The sequence below is a fragment of the Nuphar pumila genome, chromosome 5, assembly GCF_984573655.1.
Source record: "Nuphar pumila chromosome 5, dmNupPumi1.hap1.1, whole genome shotgun sequence".
Lineage (NCBI taxonomy): Eukaryota > Viridiplantae > Streptophyta > Magnoliopsida > Nymphaeales > Nymphaeaceae > Nuphar > Nuphar pumila.
Window position 1 is genome coordinate 116,583,967 of NC_143253.1, and position 23,700 is coordinate 116,607,666.

The following is a 23,700-nucleotide window of genomic DNA, read 5'->3' on the forward strand; positions in this document are numbered from 1 at the left end:
TTTTTTCTCCTCCCACCAACTCTCTTTAATGAGTCTCTCCTTAAAATTTAGCAAAACCCTACTCTAGCTATGGAACATCATCAGATTCATAACTAATTACTCAGGAAAATAAACTAAGAAAAATTTAGAAACCAATTATCAAAATTATAATCAACTACTTACCTGACGGACGCGAGGCTCTACAAGCCATGTAATAACCGCATTTTTCCATTAAAAATTTTAATATTTTAGGCGTAATTTGGGTGATTTGGGCATGGATCCAAGTTCCGGATCCAGAACCCATACCTAAGTGCAACCTCTTATACATATAAACCTATTAAATATATATATATATATATATATATATATACGTAAATAAAAAAAAACTAGGTAGGGAATTTGGATCCAACTGTGGATCCACATTTTAAGCAAGACCCGGACCCAACACATGGTTGGATCCCGAGTTGCGGGTCGCGGGTTTCGGACCCGGACCCGAGCTGCGCTACTGGTAATGATAAAGGGGAAATCATGGTTAGGGTTCTGAAAGAACCCTAACACAATTTTGGCAAAGGGGAGCGGTGCGGAGCCGTCGGGGGAAAGGCTAGCCCTCCTTCCTTTTCGGAAGGAGAGGGAGGGGAGTTGCTCCTCTTCAAAAGGGGGGGGGGGAGGGGGTCTCGCCCCTCTTCCGCCCTTTGCATCTCCCTCAGCCTCCCATCTCCCTCTCGTTTTTGCGTGCGCCAGCAGGAGCAACCGATGCCCTCTGCATCTCCCTCTGCCTCTCATCTTTTTGTATCTCTCCCTCTCGGTCTTCACCTCCCCCTCGACTCCTCTTTGCCCTTCGGATCGAGCTCCAGCCTGCTGCTCGAAGCCCTCGCAAGAGATGCCGACATCTTCTCCAGTGGTGTTGCTGTCAAGGCCGGCCGACCTTCCCTCGTGTTTGTCGCAGCCACTTCGCCGAAAAAAGGTAGGTTTTCCTGTGTTTGTCTTTTGGGTATTCGGTGGTGGTGCTGTGTTTTTCTTTTGCTCTAAATTGCTTATTTCAGTTCTATATTGTCTCACTTGTGCACCTACCAGTTTTTCGTGAAACTGACACATTTTATGGGCAGGTGATGTTTTCCGACTGCGATGACACAATGGTGTGATGAGATCAAGATGAGACTCTTTCCCTGACGTTTCGCTCCTGAGAACATTTCAGTAAATTTGCATAAAAGTTTTCCTGAAAATGTCTTCTTTGCACAAGTCTTAAACTATTAAGAAAATTCATTTTCATAATCTATTTGATTTCTTAAATGTACGGTGTTGCAAATCCGTTGTGAAAGAGAAAATTTGCGCTGTAATACACCCAGAGTTCATCGACTTGCTTTTTAAACACTATTTTCCGCTGAATTACTATTTAAAAACTCTGATAAACGAATGTTTTCAAAGCTTTCAAACTTTTCATAAAAAGTTACAAGTCTTGGATTTTGGGGTGCTACACACCATGTTGCCCCAATGAAGGGGAAGCATGATGAAACTCACATCTCATCAATGGGAAGTGTGTACCCAGTCGCTTCTACCTTGCTTTTTATTCTTCAGAAACGCTTTCACCTTGGTTTCTATTCTTCTTATTCGCTTCCACATGGCATCTTATTTTTTCATATTATTATATGTCATTCTCAACATAACAAGGCCTATATTTGCTTCCCACCTGCTTCCTATTTGTTTCCATGTTGTTTCCTATTGAGTTCCACTTTTGTTGCAATCTAGCTTCTGGCCTATGTTATAGATACAGCTGTCGATACGAGGATACGGCCATTTCTATGAAGTTTCCAATATGATGTGTATATAAAGGGATACAGAACGGCAGTCAAAATGGAGTACCCCTGTGACATAGATTCTAGCACATTTCCTTTTATCACTTCCTACATGATTCTTCAATGCTTGGTAAGACTTAAGAGCTTCACGCTTCACACTTCACATTCTGTTTAATACTTACTTTCTCTCTTTGTTTGTCGCTTCTTGTACCCACTTTGGATTCTGATAACTATGAACCTTACATCTGACAACCTATGACACATAGGTGCGGGTGCGGGTGCGGATGCGGATGCGGATGCGGATGCGGATGCGGATGCGGATGCAGTGATTTGGCACTTTAAAAAAACTTGGGTGTGGGGGTGCAGGGAGGGTATATATATAATTTTGAACAGTTTTAAGTTAACACTACGTGTATGTGTGTACATCTATGTCACGGGGATTCGGCTAGCAGGGTGCTGAACCCGCGTCGACGCAACGCGACGCGGATTCGAGTGCAGGTGAGGCACTGGGTGCAGTCAACCCGACCTTGGGTGCGGTCAACGCACCCAGGGTCATTTTAGTCTAATTTTTCAGACTTAAAAAAAATTGCCAAGAAAAAAATTTTTGCACTATATGTCACAAGGATTCTCTAACTAGGTGTCGCACCCGCACCCGATGTGGTCAACCCGACCCTGGGTGCAGTCAACGCACCCAGATTCATTTATGTCCAACTTTTGGACTATATATATATATATATATATATATATATATATATATATATATATATATATATATATATATATATATATTTTGTTGCACACCCGCACCTGGGTTTTTTGGAAGTGCCGCATCCCCGCACCCACATCCATGTGACATAGGTGTACATTTATGTATTTATATACATAATATAGATATAACTGGACTTAGTTAGGGTTAACCAAATCTACTTTTGGACAAAAATAGACCTTAGTGTGGTTGACTTCACCTGACACAAAGGAAGCCATGTCCAAGTGTCGCGTCCACATGGATGCGGGTGTGGTGCCCTGTTAGAAGAGTCCGTGTGACATAGCTGACAACACTAATTATGACATTACATCTATTAGAGTGACAAACAAAATATATATACATCTTTATCACTATGATCCAAAGAGGTACCCATATTGTCGGCTAAGACAGCATTCCTACCAATCACAAGCTATACAAGTTATCTAGCTCTTTAACATATACATAGAAAAGATCATTTAAACAACAGATGAAGCTCAATATTTATAGTATATGAGCTCAAGAATGGCGACATTCAAGAGAACCATTTGATACATATTTGCATCATGTAGCATATGAACCAATGACTAACCTGATTTTCTACCAAAAATGTGGTTAATATATCAAGGCTGGTCATTATGAAATTACTAGTTTCATGGATTCTACCACACAAAATTGTGTCAAATGCTGAGGAGTTGAACATGTTGTGCAGGCAAACACCATCATGGACACAGAGAGATAAGCATGTAGAGTGTAGTCATGATGCAAATGTTTGTAATTCATTTAAATGATTAAAGCCAAGGAACAAACAGTATACGTCCAGCCAACATTCTGAATGAAATATGGACACAAAATTTCAACAAGCTTCCCACCTTATCCATACAACCTAAGAGATCAGATTCACTCAAAAGAGGTGGAGGTCTTGTAATGCCAGAATCGAGTGTCAGAGTGGTTGGCAGGAACTGCAGTGACAGAAAGTATTAGGAACCTCATGGTTGTTGCAGTCTGTCACTAATATCTTGCATGTAAATATAGATACTTGCCAACACAAAGGAAAAGAAGATAATTATCTGTCGCAAACAAGTTTTTGGATAACATAAAAATTCACAAGAGGAAACATAACGTTCACAGAGAAACATGAACAAATAAAGATGCCCTGTGTGAAAATTTTGTTCCAACAAACATATACATGTAGTATATAAACATTGCCCATGAGTACACACTTTTATTGCAAGTATCTCTCCATGTCATATCAGCAAATGACTCAGCTTTTATTAATTACATTTGAAATGTACACATCCATTGCCTAGTTCTAAACCTGAAAGTTCTCACTTGCATTTGCACTATTACTTTAGAAAACCTGGCAGTTAGGGTCAGATTTTAAGTTACGGCAGTTCATGATTATTTTGAAATCGTGGGAAAAAAAAGAAATCTTAAAGATTGTTTACTTGAATCATGCTCGCGAAAAAAAAATTTGCATTATAGTATGTCATATGACTGCCATTTAAGCCATTTACTATACATCTTCAAACTTATAGTTCTCTAGAGCTACTTATGAGTTACCCTTAATGTCTTTGAAATCGTATCAGGATATCTGACCAGCTAATCCTGCCTTAGACAGCAATCAAAACCACAGTTACCAGGAAACGAAATGGATACGGGAAGTGATGCGTGAAGCGGAAGCATGGAAGCGAGTGATAAAAAGTAGTGTGAAGATGAAAGCAAGATTCGTTTTGGAAGTAATTGTGGAAGCGTGTGAGAAGCGAAAAAGGAAACGTTAAGGAAATGAGGGGAAACAAGTGGGAAGGGAAGGGGAAGCAAAAATAAATAAATAATAACACGAAAAACACAAAAAACAAAGTGGAAGCAAGAGGGAAACGAGTGGAAGACGAAAGGGAAGCGAGTGGGAAGCATGTCAGTTTCCCACAAATAGGAAGCATGCTTTGCATAAATAAGGAGCGAGTTTCCACCATGCTTCCCCCTTTTGAGGGAAGTGTGGCACTTCCTGCTTCAGAAGCGTGCATCCCCCCTCTAGGGGCGCTTCCGGTAACTATGATCAAAATCATAGTTTAGTTTTCTCATAAAAAATCATAACATCGTTCTTAATTTAATCAGTCTTGTAAGATGGGCCATCTGAAAACTGTGATATCAATTCAAAGCCATGTCAAATGTATACAAGTATCATCACGTGGTATGGCAATAATACAATTGGTACAACACGTGTATTTTTCAAAAGAAGGGTGAGGGATATATATATATATATATATATATATATATATATATATATATATATATATATATATATATATATATATATACCCGTGTTGATACAGGCATATAAGGAATTTTGAAGTGCCCATGTTACAAAGATCCAAAGTCATGGAATTTTGAAGTGCCCATGTTACAAAGATCCAAAGTCATCTTATATTGTTGAATATATTTCTAAAGTTGAAGAGCAAATCCTAGCAGACCAGGATTAATATTCATAGAGATCTTTCTAAACCTTGGGAGTGTTTTGGACACTTGAAGATGCACTATCTATGTAGTCAAAAGCACCGACTAGTCGGTCTAGGCGTAAGTAAAATGCCTAGGCTTTGCAATTCTTAAGTGGGTACCTTAAAAGGTAACAATTCTACGTTACCTGGGCACGGGTGCGGGTACAGTTAAGGAGGGTACAACATGGCAATTCCAAAAAATGAGGGTACGAGGACACGGCTATATATATATATATATATATATGTCACATGGGTGCGGGTGCGGGGATTTGGCACTTCCAAAAAACCCGGGTGCGAGGGTGCGGCAGGGGCAAAAATGTATATATATATATATATATATATATATATAAAGGGGGTCGGAGGTTCCTAGTTTTTCTGTTGTCAGCAGCTGACAGACAGCTGCTGTCAGCAGAATTTTTTTTTAATAGGCAATTTTTGGGAATTTTTAATAGGGCAATTTTTTATAGGGCAATTTTTTTTTTAAAAAAAAATCCAAAAAAAAATGGACCTAAATGATCCTAGGTGTGGTCAACGCACCCAGGATCGGGTTGACCGCACCCGGTGCCGCACCCGCGTCGAGTCGCATCGACGCGGGTGCGGCACCCTGCTAGCCGAATCCCTGTGACATAGATATATATACACACACACAATAAATTCAAAATAAACTGAATATAATATATTATATACTGACAATATATATTATATACCTAAAATATAATATAATATAGAAGACGCAAAATGGTGTGTCTGGTACCAGTGCCCGTGTCTACATGGGTACGCCACCTAAAGTGGCGTGTCCCGGTAACATAGTACCAATTTTTCCGACTATGCATCGACTAGGGTGCCTAATCACCGACTAAGCTGCCCTCGCCAAGGCGCGTGGGCAATTTAGTTATTTTTTATTATTGTATATATTTTTTAAAAACTGTAAGGGAGTGATGAATTTTTCTGTTAAAGGCTAAAAGTAAGATATATATGTGTGATTTTTGTTTCTATATGTGTGAGTTTTTGTAAATTTTTCTATAAAAGTTTGAAAGCATGTTTTTAGTATTACTGATTATGTAATATGTTATTTATATATGTATGTGATACTGTGCTTCTGTGGTTTTTTCTAATGAAATGCAGAAAGTATGTTATATATATATATTCTATGTTTTTTTTTAATTGGGGCACCGACTAGTCCGACTCATAGTTGACAATGTAACGACCCCAACTCATACCCATAAAAACATGACAAATTTTTTTTTAACAAGTGTGGAAACAATTCTAGAGACCCGAGGCCTTACAGTTAAACACGACCACCACCACAAGGGATCTTATACTCATCTTTCATACCAAACTAAAATCAAACCAAACTTCATTTATTCAAATGTAAAGAATCTGACACATAAGTAAATGAAAGTAAAAAAAGCAAAAGAAAGACAAAAGGAAAGAGTCACGTCGTTCAAAGAATCTGTCATGTAGTAGTGTAGTCCCCTCGTTATTCTTCTCAAACGCAAGTCCTCCCCACTAGGCATCTGAAGCTGCGAAAAACACCAAAAGTAGGGTGTCTGAATCCAAAGAATCTTGCGTGCAGGTCCTTCTAATGAATCAAATAAGTAAAAAGAATATAAATAAGATTCATGCAATATTTTAGAAAGACATAAATATAACGCATTCATAATTCAAATAACCATTCATGCAATAGGGAACATTTATTAAACACGATGGAACATTGAATAAATAACAGTGATCACAGTTTAAGCATTAAGACATTTAACATGCATTAAGAAACAACATTATGCATTCTTCAATATATCGCAATTAAGGGAACAAGTAAATATGCATGATCTAATGCATAGCAGGAATATACATGATTTCAATGCATATATATCAACACATTATTATCTTCAGTCAAGTTTTCTTTTTCATATACATGTTCCTATTAAATGCACACAATTTAAGTTTATCTTTTTATTCATCGTTGCTCGCGGATACACCAAATGGGTAAAATCCCCGAGATCAAGTTAGGTTCCCAAAGTAGCTTAACATAAAGTTGTATTTTATTACTGGATTCCAAACATAGCCCTCGACCAATATCAAGAAACAGCATCATCCACCGAAATATTAGAAAACAGCATCTAATGTCGGAGACACCAGGTACATTAGCATCCACAAGTCACTTTTCTTGGTATACCAAAACAAAAGTTGTGTCTACACACCACCCCCAAGCAAAGTGGTGGACTCTCCCTATAATCGTGGTTAGGAGAAGAACCTCAATATCGGGTTCAGAAGTAACAACAATGCACACGGAGTTTTTGTATCCTCATGGTCCCCAAACCGCTAAGCTCAATATTATCTTTCTGTAGAAGGAACATCAAAGGATCGTTAATTGCACTGTTATCTTTCTTATCATGTTATTAAAATCAATTCCATAAATTTGCAAATCAATACGCAATCATAAGCTCGCAAGTCAACATGCGCAGCTCTTCAAGGTCTACCACCCGTGGCAACAATAAAACAGTGCAATTAAAACCACAATATCAAATATGATCTTTGCAACGCATAAACATGTAAAGCAAGGAGCACATCGGCTCAAGGCATCCCACAGCCCATGATGATCTACTTTGATCACCCATGCATTCATATGCAAAAATCATTAGGAGCATGCCAATGCATTCATTATATATCACATGCTTTTCGATGCAGAATCATGCATGTCAATTCAGAGATGTGCATAAAACAACAATATTCAAACACATGCGCATGAGTTCACAACTTTATATAAATTGCATGCTTTCACTCAATACACACTTTCATATCCAATGCATGATTTCATTTAATACATGTATTCATGCCAATTGCATGCTTTAAATCCTGAATCCTTTCAATTAAAGCATGTGAACACTCATGCAATTGTTTACATGCAACAGAATATCAATTTCGCGTATGCTCATTCATAAGAGAACAACCATGTATCAACACTTTAATTTCAGCAGAGTATCTAGTTTATGCACGTGAGCATTTATGCAATTACTTATATGCAAAACATATTGATTACACGAATGCACGTGCACATAAGAGCTATTGTGCATTCACACTTCAGTTAAGCATAGTATACAAGTGTACAAGCATGCAGGTCTAATGCACATAACCAACCTCGAAATTAACATGCAAACATAACATGCCATTTTCAGATTAAATGAAACATACCATAAGAGCCTCAACAACATTCACAAGTACCCATCTGTACATGCCAACAAATTATAATCCTAGAATGTTGATGTTGGCTGAAGGATGGTGAATCATAGGAAAAGGATGGATTAAGATTCAAAGATGTTGGTTAGAAAGGAACTCAATATTCTTTAATAAAAAATCTATTATTTAATGGTGCTTCACAGGAGAACAGTGTCAGACATCCTTATTTGTATCAATGCAAAGTGGCCTTATGTTTCTTTATGAGGTTGCTGTTGGGAGTATTTCTTTCGTTCGCTGTGTCTTTTCCTCTACATCACATGGAATGTTCGCTTAACATGTGTGTCTTGTGTCACAACACCAGACACACCATGACATTTCATGGACATAGTCCAACTTGTATCTGATGGAGACAAGATCAACATCATGTCCTTAACTTTATCTATTTAGAATGTTTATTTTATATTTTCCTTGTGTTATATTGGATTTCAATTTTCAACTTGGATTTCTTATTGATTGTGTAGCTATAGGGATTTAGAATTGTTAATTTGCACTTACATTGTTTTTCATGCTTTATTGTCAAGATTAAAAAATTTAAATGTGCATTCATATAAACAAAATAACTCCACCTGTGTATAACTATTTCGTTAAGGTGTTCCTTACTGAGCGACGTGTTGTACTCTATAGGCCCGGAGTGTAACGACCCCAATCCAGACCCTTTAAAATGCGGAATATTTTTTTTTTCTAAGAGTTGCGGAAACCTTCTCAGAGATCTGGGGTCCTTACAGTTCCACTTTCCATTGGATAGCCCATCCACCACAAACGAAGTTGCAATTATCATCCATATAAATCAACTAAAACTCTTTTATTAATGAGTAAGAAAATTTCAAAGACAAGGTTTTCTTCAACTGAAAGTAAAGTAACAATTGCAGAAAATAAAAGAACTGAATGACAAAAGAACAAGCCAATCTATCCTCTGAAGCTGACAAGCCCAAGTGTAACTCATCCATCCCCAGATGCATGTTCCAACTTCACTGTTCACCATTACCTGTGAAAAACCAACAAAGTAGGGTGTCTGAGCACAGCTACTTCTAAAGAAACAGGTGAGAGAAAGAACATGAATAAGATTTCATGCAGTGATTTGATTGAATACAGATATAAATTTTGCAACATTCAAATATATATAACCACCAACAGTTGCATATACTTACCAGTTAAGAACAGTAAAGCAAGGTCACAATCAATAACTAAATAACTAAACCTTTCAGCATGATTTCACACAGTAAAGCGTATGCTACCACCAAATGATGTCATGATATCAGGAATGATTCAAACATGCATCATCTAATACATAACAGAAAAATGCATGATTATGTGCAATGCTTCTGTTATCTTTCATTTAAATTTCATCTTTCCATATGCATGCCCTATTAGATGCAGACATCTTTAAGTTCCTCTTTTTAATTACCGTGGCCCGCGGATACACCAAACGGGTACAAACCCCGAAGTCAAGTAGGTTCCCAGGGTAGCTTAACACACAATTTGTATTTTATTACTGGTTCCCACTTAGCTCTCGACCGATATCAGGAAACAGCATCATCCATCGGAACATTAGACCTCCACATCTAATGTCGGGGACACAAGAGACACCCCACGCCCACAAGTGTCACTTCCTTGGTACCATAAACTCACAGCTGTGACTAACACACCACTCCCGGGTAAAGTGGCGGATTCTCCCTAAAACCGTGGCCAGGAGAAGAACCTCAATATCGGGTTCAGGGGCAACAACGCACACGGAGTTTTTGTATCCTCACAGTCTTCCCAAGACCGGATATCCAAAGATTCTCATACTCCAGATGAGATATCCCAGAATGTATATTACACTGTTCTTATTCTTTATTTTTATTTAAAGTTCATTCTTTAAGTTTGCAACACTATATGCAAAAGTAAAGTGAAAACCCCGCATCCTCCCTTGCAGGGACCCATTCGGGACTCCAGCCCGTGTAAACACATAGAACAGTGTAATATAGTGTCAAACCATCTTATGTGGTTTAAGTGATGATTTTAAAAACATATATAAAAGAAAACCAAACCCACGGCTCTCCAGGCCGATGATGGTCCAATTTGGCCATCGGTGCATCACATAATAAAACCAAATTAGTGTTTTATTTATAACACTAGGCCAAAATGCCAAAAGCATATATATATTCATGCAAATATAAACTCAAACATTTGCATGTCATAATTCATTCATATGCATTTTCAATATGTGTGTGTTACCTACATCGCATATGGGTATTAACCAATCCATGGTTTCTTTAAGTGTATGAGTATACATGTGCAATTTCACATATAAATCAAGTGTACATGTTCAGGAAGAATTAGTAATAATTGAATCATGCTCACACCCATGAGTACCATAATCATAACAGCCAAATGCTCACACCCATGAGTACCATAATTATAACAGCCAAATGAAAGCATAAACCTTCACGACAAGTGTTTTCACACAATCCAATACACAAGCTTTTAAATAACACATGGATTCTAGCCAAAAATATAATGTTCAGCTAGGGACAACAAGGTAAGATACACTACATAAAAATTTCAGTTTTATGTGTCCTTCCTCCCTAAACAGTGTAACAGGAGCAATATTCTACACAACTGAAAATTTTCAGGTTATGTTGCAATGATCCTACGCTGCATCTTACAAGCTTTGAGCTTAGCCATACTCAAGAACCAGCTTGAGCTACTCTAGAATAGTTCAATGTACTTCAATTCAGCAAATTACACATTCTCAGACCAATACTCAATTCAACATAAATTTCCAGATCATAGACTGATGAAACTCAATTATGTCTATAGAACACAGCATGCCTAAACCAAAAATTTTAATATAAACCAGCCCCTGTTAATACAAGTATCATATAACTTAAGAATTTGTTCTAGCCGATTTATTTCCAGCTAAATGTCTTTTCAAAAATAGCAATTAAACTATCCTGAATTTGTGGTAAACTAACTTTCTTTGCTGACAACTGTCCAATATAGAATGGAGCTAAACATAGAATCCATTCTAAAACACACTTCGGTGGATTTTAAGAGTAATATGATATTTCCTACACAAGATTTCAGTATAAAGAAAACAGATAGTATATTGGCAATATTTACTTCTTCAGCCAGATTCAATTATCAGTCACCACCAAAATAAGATGAGATCTGATAACAACTCTAAATGTGACATTATTCAGGTCAACCATGAACTGAAATAATCTCTTACATACAGCTAATGGCCACTATTAAAATCAACTGCTAATAAAGTATGTAAGAGGAATAACACGGCTCTTCAGGATACATTTTTGTATCAACATGAAGTCGCCATCTCTAGCTAATCCAAACATAATAGAAGATTCAAAACCATCATGTATAGTTTTGAATGTGTCGGTTACAGTGTCAAACATTCTGCACACACACACACACATATACCTATATATATATCTTAAAGAATGATACATGACAGGCCATATGTCCTGATAAAATCAAACCATCCTCTTTCTGCTATTTATAATACAATAGCTAATAAAGGAAACGCAGAAGACACTCACTAGCATACAAGTAAATTTTTACTTAAACAATCATAGCTCAGTCACAGAATGGGTTCGGTCTTGTACTCAACCGAAAGAAACTCCTTGTATTCTTGAGCACTCCACAGAACTGAATACATTCAATGTTTTTAACACTAAAATTTTTCAGTTTATAATTAAGTTTAATCTATATTCACTACTGCTAATGACTATGCTGCAGTACTGTAGGTTTTAACAAGTATGCCAACAGCCAAAACAAGTCTCAAGTATATTCATATTGATTTCCACCAGCTTATCTAGGCATATCCAAAGTGATTATACAACGCTCAGGGTTGCGTTAAAGGACTAATGCATTCAGCCAGACTGTGACTTAATAATAGATGATTGGCGGGCTATGTTCTGGATCTAGACATGTACCACCGATCTGTCTTTAACACACCAACAAAAACATTTCATAAATAACTTCAAAATAAGCATGTGAGTTCCACTCATGCGTATAGTCTCTGGATCAGACATCGAAACCATAAAGTTGCAGTTCATTATATATATACCCTCACTATTTCAGATAAGGTCTTGCTGCTATTCTGGGTTTGGGATTTCACGCAGAACGATAACCCCAAACAGGATTTAACATGTATCATGCTTAAATTCCAAATCAAGAAAACCCAAATCGGCTGAATTAGGGTTTTCGTCAAACATCCCCAAATCCCTCATTCGTGACGACCGAAACCCCCAAATCAAAGATTTTGGGGTTTCCATTGTGGGATTTACCAAACTTTGCCCAAAAATTTGAAAACTGAGAACCCCACAATAGGAAGATCTGAAACCCCCAACCCACATAGTTGGGGTTTTAGGTTTAGGGTTGATATAAACCCCACATCCTACCCTCAAACCCCACATGGAATCGAACCCATGTTCGATTCCTCACCCGATTCCAAGGAGCACAGTACCTCGAGAAGACTTTTTCCGGCAATCCTTCCGGCGATCGGAGGCTGGGGACGTGAAGAAACGGTCGGCTGGGGTTGCTCCTTGCTGCTGCCGTGAGAGGGGAGCTTGCTGCAGTCGTTGATGGCTGCTGGTTGCTCGCCGGCGACCTCCTCCTCTTCGATGCACGCTGACCGAGAGAGAGAGAGAGAGACGGGGAGAAAGAGATGAGGCTGAGTGAAGAGGGCGAGAGCCCCTCTCCACACCCCTCCTTTATCGGCCCCAGGCCTCCCCCTTCTCTGCCGAGATGGGCGCGGGGTTGTTACGCTCTGCGTAACCCCCCCTACCCCTGCGCCCCTCTTTCTGTTTGTGTTAGGATTTATCGGGCAACCCTTATCGGGTTGCCCTTTCTGTTTTAAAAAGGGTTGTTATATGGGGTGGGGCTCGGGTCCGAACCCGGGACCCGTAACCCGGCCCCAAAACAAAATGGGTCCACAAGTGGATCCAAATGGACACTGTGGATCCTCGAATTAAATTAAAATTTTAAAATAGAAAAATTTTCATTTATCTATTATTACCATTAAATCAAGATTTCAATTAAATAAATCCTAATTACCCCCCCTTTATGGGTCCTGGATCCGTAATGTGGATCTAGGCCCAAATTGAAAATTTTGAAATATTTTCTAATAAAAATCTCGGGTTTTACACGGAGGCAGTGATAAATGGGCAAAGGTTGCTAGGTCGTCGCCCGGAAGCGACGCGTCACACCGGCGCCCGAGTGTGGTATCAAATAGGCAAGGGTTCACTCACTTTGTTGGATGGGTGGGGGTAAAGAAGTTAGTCCAAGGCCATAAAATTAGGTTAGCCACTTGTAACATAGGGTCTCTTACTGGTAAGTTGGTAGAGTTAGTAGATGTTATGTGTAGGAGAAAGATTGATATTTTATGTCTACAAGAGACCAAATGGGTAGGTGAGAAGGCAAAAGTGATAGAACATCGGGGATATAAGATTTGGTATACAGAAATAAATAGAAATAGGAATGGAGTAGGGATTGTTATGAGTCGTGAGTTTATAGATAATGTAGTTGAGGTTCGTAGGAAGGGTGATAGGATTTTACTTATTAAATTAGTATTAGGTACGGATACTATTAATATTATTAGTGTTTATGAACCTCAAGTAGGTTTAGATGATTCCATTAAGTATCAATTTTGGGAAGATTTAGATGGAGTAGTACAAGGGATATCTTATGGAGAAAAGCTTTTCATCGGCGGTGACCTTAATGGACATGTAGGCATTAGTAGGGATGGATGTGAGAGTATCCATGGAGGCTATGGTATAGGAGAAAGAAATGAAAGTGGAGAAAGGATTTTAGATTTTTGTTTGTCCTATGATATGATCTTAGCAAACACTTGGTTTAGGAAGAGGGAGTCTCACCTAGTAACATTTAATAGTGGGGTTAATACGAGTCAGATAGATTTTTTCCTACTTAGAAAGAGTGATAGGGGTTGTTGCATCGATTCTAAGGTTATACCGAGAGAAAGTGTAGCTACACAACATAGAGTCTTAATTTTAGATCTTAGAATTAGACAATGCCGCAAAAGGGATAGACATAGGATAGATCCTAGAATTAAGTGGTGGGCACTGAAAAGAGCTAAACAAGGAATGTTTGTAGAGCAGGTAGTTAAGGAAGCTGATTGGTGTCTCGAGGAGGATTCAGAATCAATGTGGAATAAGATAGCGGGTGGCATGAGAAAAGTGGCTAAGGAGGTATTGGGTGAGTCTAAAGGCGGTGCACCACTAGGTAAGGATACATCATGGTGGAACGAGGATGTCAAATTAGCTATTAAGGTTAAAAGAGAGTGTTATAGAAATCTAATTAAGAGTCGTGATAATGAGAATTTGGAGAAGTATATGATAGCAAAGAAGGAAGCTAAAAAAGTTGTTCGAAACGCGAGGGCTAAGGTATATGAGGTTTATGACAAGTTGGATACCAAAGAAGGCGAGAAGGATATTTATAAGCTTGCAAAGATAAGAGATAGGAAATCGAAGGATTTGGGTATGGTTAGATGTATCAAAGATGAAACGCAAAGGGTTTTAGTCAAAGATGAGGAGATTAAGGAGAGATGGAAAGATTATTTTGATAAGCTATTTAATGATAGTCATGCTCAAGATCTTGGACACTTCTCAATTCCTTTTCATGAGATTAATCGTGACTTCATGTGCAAGATTCCAAAGAAAGAAATTGCAGAGGCTTTGAAGAAAATGAAATCAAGAAGGGCAGTTGGCCCAGATGGTATACCTATCGAGGCTTGGAAATGCTTGGGAGATAAAGGTTTAAAATGGTTGACAAATCTTTTTAACTTGATTTGGCAAACAAATAAGATGCCTAATGAGTGGAGGAAGAGTACTTTGGTGCCTTTATATAAGAATAAGGGTGATATACAAGATTGCACAAACTATCGTGGTATAAAACTCATGAGTCATACTATGAAACTTTGGGAGAGGGTGATTGAGTCTAGGTTGAGGAAGGTTGTCATGATATCAGAGAATCAATTTGGTTTTATGCCTAGAAGATCAACTATGGAGGCTATACATCTTCTTAGACAACTTATTGAAAGATATAGATAGAGGAACAAAGATTTGCATATGGTTTTTATTGATTAAGAGAAGCCATACGATAGAGTACCTAGGGACGTTCTCTGGTGGACAATGATGAAGAAAGGTGTTTCTCTCAAGTACATTAGTATAATTAAAGATATGTATGAAGGCTTAGTAACCAATGTCCGCACTTGTGGAGGGGTGACAACCAATTTTCCGATAACGGTTGGGTTACATCAAGGATCTGCTTTAAGCCCTTTCCTATTTGCGATAGTGATGGATGAGCTTACGAGATCAATTCAAGAAAATGTACCGTGGTGTATGTTGTTTGCTGATGATATTGTTTTGATTGATGAGTCTAGAGCTGGGGTTAATGCTAAGTTAGAATTATGGAGACAGACATTGGAAGCTAGAGGTTTTAAGTTGAGTAAGAGTAAGACTGAATATATGGAATGTCGGTTTAGTAAGCAACGAAGTAGTGATGGGAGTGTAGTGAAGCTTGGTGAGCAAGAAATACCGGTGAATGATTATTTCAAATATTTGGGATCCATCATTCAAAAGTATGGAGAAATTGATGGAGATGTAAATCATAGGATAAAGGTTGGGTGGATGAAATGGAAAAGTGCAACTGGAGTGTTGTGCGATCGTACAATGTCATTGCGGTTGAAGGGAAAGTTTTATAGGACGACTATTAGACCCGCTTTACTATATGGTACGGAATGTTGGGCTGCCAAGAGACATCATATTCAAAAAATGAGTGTAGCTGAGATGCGGATGCTTAGATGGATGTGTGGAAATACAATAAAAGATAAGATTCGGAACGAGGAGATACGTAAGAAGGTAGGTGTTGCACCCATTGAAAATAAGATGAGTGAGAATCGTTTACGGTGGTTTGGACATATTCGGCGAAGGCCTAATGATGCTCCAGTTAGAAGGTTGGAGAAATGTGAAAATATATTAGTTAAAAGAGGTCGGGGTAGGCCTAGGAAGACTTGGATAAAGATGATAGGAAAGGATATGAATGCTTTGAACCTCACCGAGGACATGACATTGGATAGAAATGATTGGAGGAAAAGGATTCATGTGGAAGACCCAAAATGAATTTCTTTTTTGGTTCATATCGCTGACCCCAATTGTTTTGGGATGAAGGCGTAGTAGTTGTTGTTGTTGTTGTTGTAGTAGTAGTGTTTATGCACCTCAAGTAGGTTTAGATGATTCTATTATGCGTCAATTTTGAGAAGATTTAGATGGAGTAGTACAAGGGATACCTTATGGTGAAAAGTTTTTCATCGGCGGTGACCTTAATGGACATGTAGGCGTTAGTAGGGATGGATGTGAGAGTATCCATGGAGGCTATGGTATAGGAGAAAGAAACGAAAGTGGAGAAAGGATTTTCGATTTTGGTTTGTCCTATGATATGATCTTAGCAAACACTTGGTTTAGGAAGAGGGAGTCTCACCTAGTAACATTTAAAAGTGGGGTTAATACGAGTCAGATAGATTTTTTCCTACTTAGAAAGAGAGATAGGGGTTGTTGCATCGATTGGAAGGTTATACAGGGAGAAAGTGTAGCTACACAACATAGAGTCTTAATTTTAGATCTTAGAATTAGACAATGCCGCAAAAGGGATAGACATAGGATAGATCCTACAATTAAGTGGTGAGCACTGAAAGGAGCTAAACAAGGAATGTTTGTAGAGCAGGTAGTTAAGGAAGCTGATTGGTGTCTCAAGGAGGATTCAGAATCAATGTGGAATAAGATAGCGGGTGGCATGAGAAAAGTGGCTAAGGAGGTATTGGGTGAGTCTAAAGGCGGTGCACCACTAGGTAAGGATACATCATGGTGGAACGAGGATGTCAAATTAGCTATTAAGGTTAAAAGAGAGTGTTATAGAAATCTAATTAAGAGTCGTGATAATGAGAATTTGGAGAAGTATATGATAGCAAAGAAGGAAGCTAAAAAAGTTGTTCGAAACGCGAGGGCTAAGGTATATAAGGAGGTTTATGACAAGTTGGATACCAAAGAAGGCGAGAAGGATATTTATAAGCTTGCAAAGATAAGAGATAGGAAATCGAAGGATTTGGGTATGGTTAGATGTATCAAAGATGAAACGCAATGGGTTTTAGTCAAAGATGAGGAGATTAAGGAGAGATGAAAAGATTATTTTGATAAGCTATTTAATGGAAGTCATGATCAAGATCTTGGAGACTTCTCCATTCCTTTTCATGAGATGAATCGTGACTTCATGCGCAAGATTCAAAAGAAAGACATTGCAGAGGCTTTGAAGAAAATGAAATCAAGAAGGGCAGTTGGCCCAGATGGTATACCTATCGAGGCTTAGAAATGTTTGGGAGAGAAAGGTTTAGAATGGTTGACAAATCTTTTTAACAAGATTTGACGGACAAATAAGATGCCTAATGAGTGGAGGAAGAGTACTTTGGTGCCTCTATATAAGAATAAGGGTGATATACAAGATTGCACAAACTATCGTGGTATAAAACTCATGAGTCATACTGTGAAACTTTGGGAGAGAGTGATTGAGTCTAGGTTGAAGAAGGTTATCATGATATCGGAGAATCAATTTGGTTTTATGCTTGGAAGATCAACTATGGAAGCTATACATCTTCTTAGACAACTTATTGAGAGAAATATAGAGAGGAACAAAGATTTGCATATGGTTTTTATTTGTTGAGATTAAGAGGTTTTATGTTTAAGTTTTCCTAGATTAGAGGTTATTTGAATTTTTAGTTTATTGAGGGACTTATGTGTAATTTCTCTTTTTGGCCTATCTCTATTTAACATAGAGATTAGCCCTAATCATGTTTAACGAGTTCTCTTATTGTGCAGTCGTCTCTCTCTCTCTCTCTCTCTCTCTCTCTCTCTCTCTCTCTCTCTCTCTCTCTCTCTCTCTCTCTCTCTCTCTCTCTCCCTAGGGTTCTGCGCATCTCATCTAACCTTCTACATGGTATCAGAGCCACTGATCCCGGGAGCGTGATCGATCGTGATTGATCTACGCCAACGGAAAAAAAAAATTGGAACCAGGTGTGTTTTTTTTGCGTAATATCTGATAACAAATCTGGTGTCTGACTATGGTCATGACCCAGATCTGTCATCAGATCTAAGGGACATGGTGGATGCGTGTCTTCAGGTCTGGCAGTTGTAACCCTTGAGCCCTTGAGTTGTGGAATTTTTCCTAGAAACAGCTGCGGTGATTTTTGTGTTTGGGAGCAGCGGCAATCTCATTTCATGTGTTGTTGTTTGTGATCGAGATATGACTGGTTTTTAATCGTGCCCTAAAGAAATGAAATTCTTTTTTGGCTGTCGTACTCAGTAATGTTTTTGTCATAGTTTTTATTCAGCATTTGTTTATTACATACCTTGGATAATTTCATTAGTGTTTATTAAGTATTTCATTGCATAAGCTATTTACTCATTAGTTGTTTATGCTATTAGTGATTTTATTCCATTAGCAATAAGATAGTTAGCTTGGTTTAATAGTTATTTTTACTAGCCAATCAACATTGGGTTTTTTTTTTGTTGTTGTTTTGTTTACATATGCAGGATAGTTTAATTGTTAGTGAATAGGTTAGTTTGGAATTTGCCTTTGTCTGTGACGTTAGTTTATTTCAATAGGTTAGATTAATTAATGTCGATAGGATAGTTGACTACTTGGTTCAATAGGTCATTAGTTGTTATTAGTTATATTGTTTAATATTTTAGTTTATTTGTTTGCTTTGAATAGCTTAATTACATATAGCTTAGTTATGTCAATTCACGTTTTGCTTAGTTGTTAGCTAGGTAATTTAGTCATTTTAATTCAGGTTGCTATGCTATAATTAATTAGTCTATCATATTGTCGTGTTTTATCTCACATTTTTTTTGTCATTTGAGTTAAAACTTTAGTTAAGTTGCATAGCCATGTCATAGTTAGATTGTAGATTGATTGTGTTCATTTTCTTGTTTCCTAATCCATCCATCAAATTGTTATTTTAGTTGGATTCGAGTTTAGTTAGTCTAATCTAATTTATTTGATTAGTGAATTTGTTAAAGAATATCATAGTTTGTTATTCAGTTGGTTGTTTAGGTAGTTTTGCTATTTTGTCTTTTAGTGTAGGTTGTTTCAAGTTCGTTATTAGTTAATTCATAAAGTAGCTTAGTTCATGTTAATTGGTTCATTTTTTTGTGATTTATCTTGATTTTTTCTTTTGATTTTCTCGTAAATTTCTTTGTCTACTGTGTTTTTGTGTTTTGCAGAGAAGCGTTGGAAAGTGCGGTAGAGCCCTTTTCATGCCCTAAAGGTACCCTCTGAGGTTCCCTCAGGCCCTCAGAAGTGCCCTCAGGGAGCCCTCAAAAAAGCAAAAGTTCAAGAAAACATGCATTACCTCAAGAAAGGACAAGAAGACTCGAAGCATTGAAGCCTTTTCTTTTAGTTTTAGATTAGGATTTTAATCATTTTATTTTATTAATTGGGTCTGTAATAAGTCATTCAATTATTATTTAAGCCCTCTACGTAGGGAAGCCCTCTCGTAGTTATTTATTTAAATTCTTTTTATTTTGGCAATAAAGAGTAGTTTAGCTTGTGTGTTTGAATACAAGTATTTTCCGTTCCCTGAGATCGACCCGGACTCCACCACTCGTGCGAGCCAGTTTTTATTATTTGGTGTCTGGCTTTGACCCTTTTTTTATTAAAAATATTGCTTTAAAGATTATTTTCATAAAACTCACACCAACCACGATTTGTCTAGATCTGCCCGCCAAAAGCATGGAACAAAACTATCCAGACCTGTCCAAAGTGTCCATACAAGGCAAAAACATATATATACATCTATATACATGTTTATATATATATATATATATTGGTGAAAACATAAAAACATGCAGAAAAATCGTAAGAATATAAATCTCACATAATCTAACCTTCCTACATCGATTCCCATAGATTAAACCATGAAAGAACAATAGAATCCATGATTTCCCATAAAAATATCGCCTAAAGCTTATCTAGGCTCTTTTTCTCATCCGAGACAAGAGAAAGACTCGTACCTTATATATAAAATGAAGAAACAATGGTAGATGTTTTGAAAATGTGGATGGAGGGCTGAAAAAGATCAAATATCCTCCTCTTCTTCCTCCTTTTACCTCTTTTTTCGATACTCTCTCTCTCCCCCTTCTTTTTTTCCTTCTCTTTCTCTTTTCTCTCTCTTTTTGAAGTCTTTTTATAGGCCCCCATAGGAGAGGTCGTCCCTCCCTTTTTCTCCAGACCTCTCTAAGAGTTCCCAAAGGGTGGAACTCTCTCTCTCTTTTAGTTCTTAATTTTTTTCTAAATACTACCAAATGTTGACTTTTCCACATTTGGTAGTTTTTCTAACTTTATAAACTTTTACAACTCTCTCTTAGGTAGGAATAGGGACTCCTTTAAGAAGTCCTACTCAGCCCTAAACCAAAATTCAGAATTAATATTATTTAATTAATTAATTATTAAATATTAAATATTAAATAATAATTAATTAAAAATATTTAAAAACTTTCAAAAATAACCAAATTAACCCTAAAGGCCTCTTAACCCTAATAAACCCCAAAATAAAGCTTTATATTCACTTTAAAGCTGGAAAAACGTTGGGCTTGGATTTGGATCCAGATCCAAATCTATATCCAAGAACGAAAATAGATTAAGATCTGGATCAAATCCAGATTTAAGTAGAACGTAAATAAGACCCAAATCCATATTAGTTTAGATCGTAGGCCTTGGATCCAATCCGATCCAACTCCGGATCTGTCCCGACAAACTGGCCAATTTTTAGAAAAACGTGATTTTTCAGCTCAACCGTAGCCCGAATCAAAAAAAAATAAAATATCGTTGCTCTCAAAATTCTGAGACGCATCCAACGACATATAACACAAATATCAAATTTCGAATTTCGCCCAAAAATAACCTGAATTTTGCTCGAATTTTGCTTGAATTCAAAGGTCGAAAATAAAACTTTTTCTCACGTTTTGATTGGCTCGTTTAGACCTAGTTGATGAGATCTGGGTCAAACCCAGACTCAAAAACATCATTCTAAAATCGAGGTTCAAACAATTTTTCTCTCAAACTTAGCCAAAATTTCGAAAATCTCATATTTAACTAAGTGTGAAAATACGCGATATTACAGGCAAACCAGGCGAGTCAACTCGAGAATCACCCGAGTCGACCCAGATCGGATCCTAACTGGGTTATCGATTCAAGCCCACTGATCCACATGCTTCTTATGCGTTATTTGTCATGCATTTTGTGGTTTTAATGTGTCATGTTCATAAAAGAATACTAGTTATAAAGAATCATATGTTTTTAAATCATAAATATTTGCAATTATGTATAGTTGGATACTTATATAACTTAGTCATTGATGTCATGTGCTAAATTTAGTGTTTATACACTACAGAATTTGATTTTTCTATATCTTAACACAATAAAACGCAGTCATAACTCGTCTCAGTTGACTCGCTGACTCGCGAGTCAAGGATCGGGCAATCCGAATCCAAGTCACGAGTTTGCCAACTATCGTCCGACTAGTCCCGCCTACTCCTCAAACAGTCTTTTAAAGAGTCTACCGACTAGGCAACTCCTAGCGCTTTCGACTACATAATGCACTATGCTCTTACATTGATCAAAAAAGTTTCATGTTATAAATGGGTTGTCATTACCAATAGATTGACTATGTTAAAAGAAGTGTCATTAGAATGGTATAATAGTATACATACATGAAACAATACAATATTTATATATCCCTTGTATTGCCTTTGTTATCCATATTAAATTGTATCGTACGCTACATGGGTGTATCATATGATACACCCTGTATTGCACAAGTCAATGCCTTTTTCTTTAACTTTTTCAGCACTGGAAAAGTTATGATCGGCTTCTTATGGGAGCTATTCTAAAGACTCAAAATGTCATTTTGAACCCAATTTTTGGTCTTCACCTCCCCAAACCTCATTTTCAAGCAAACACTTTGCGGATTGAGATCAAACCAACCCTAAAAGCAAATGTGAGCTCTAAAGGTGTGATTTATTCTAAATCTACTCATTTCCAACCTAAACAACCATTTTTATTGCCCCTAGCCCTCAAAATTGAGCAGTAGAAGCTTGATTTGTGAGAGATTAGAGTTTGGAGGGCTTAAAGCAAAAAACTGAGGGTAGTAAGCTCATTCTTTTTAATGTTTTTACAAGATATTTCCTCATTTTCATCCCTAACCCCTTTTTCTAGCAATGGGTGTGTAATTGAACCTAATTTTGTCCATTCCTGCCCCAAAGCACCTATTTTTTATGTTTTTAAACCTCAAACCTATGCCCTAAGAGATTGACGGAGGGTGGAGGATACTGCCCAAATGATCCAGCATGGAAATATTGCAAAACGGCAGAGACTTGGAGATGGGTTTGAGAGGAATAGTAAAGTGTGACTTTTGTGGTTTTATAACACACGATGAATTTATAGATCTAATGCCACATTTTTGGGCACAGCAACTCCATCATATGATTATGTATCCATCGTATCCCATCTAATATTCATGTTGAGCTTCTTGAGAGTTTATAGAAGATAAAAGGCGCAAGCAATTATAGCATTTATCGGAGAAAAATTGCCACAGGCCGTCCTTGATTCAGAATATGAAGATGATCCATCACCAACTCAGGTTATTGAACATTGCAATAAATGAAGAAAATCATTGAGTTGAAGTCTAATATACATATATATACATATATATAAATTTTTGAGCTTTATATTATATCTTTATTGGTTTTAGCATCCTGTTCTATAAAATTGTAATTATAACTTTTGCAATGAACTATGGAAACTGTTTGAGTTTTGACTTGTGCATTTAATGATACTTTGTTTTAACTAATTGCATTTGTGGTGATTAAATTTACCAATGGCCTGATGTCCCCTACTTTCTGATGACTCAGCATGACGATATTGTGACATCCCTAAAGGGTATATGATTTTGAGATGTAGGTTTTGTGGTTATTGATTCACAGGGACTTTTATTGCTCAAAGCAGCACATTGCTCAGATTCCTGATCTGCCAGTCTGACCATGTCGCAGGGCTCTAGATGATGCACGGGATGAGATGTGAACCAGGCATTACAAACATTGGCACAACCTCAGGGCCTCCATGACAGTTGTAAATATCATCTCGGAACCCATATCGGAAGGGTTGGTGATACGGGTGCATTGTATCGTATTGTAAGATACAGACAAATCATAAAAAATTAAAAATGCCCAAAATCAAAAAAATGGAAAAAAAAACAGAAAAATGAGAAAAATATTAAAATAAAATAGAGAAAAAAAATCAAATTTAAGCATTATGAACAATTAAACATTACCATGTACTACTATAACATATGAAACGATATTGTAACAAACTAACAACTAACAAA

At 37.3% G+C, this 23,700-nt stretch overlaps 1 protein-coding gene across 3 annotated transcripts in view; it reads right to left on the bottom strand.

Annotated features, from left to right (window-relative positions):
• Window positions 1-23,700, bottom strand: part of TOP3A (topoisomerase 3alpha) — a 148,529-nt gene that overhangs the window by 70,690 nt on the left and 54,139 nt on the right. For all 3 annotated transcript variants that reach the window (XR_016431952.1, XR_016431951.1, XM_090006501.1), the window contains exon 12: window positions 3,387-3,476. Coding sequence is in view for 1 of the 3 variants with exons in the window: in XM_090006501.1 (XP_089862627.1) it covers window positions 3,387-3,476 (90 nt within the window). In the remaining 2 variants the exon portion in view is untranslated. The remainder of the gene's footprint in view (window positions 1-3,386; window positions 3,477-23,700) is intronic.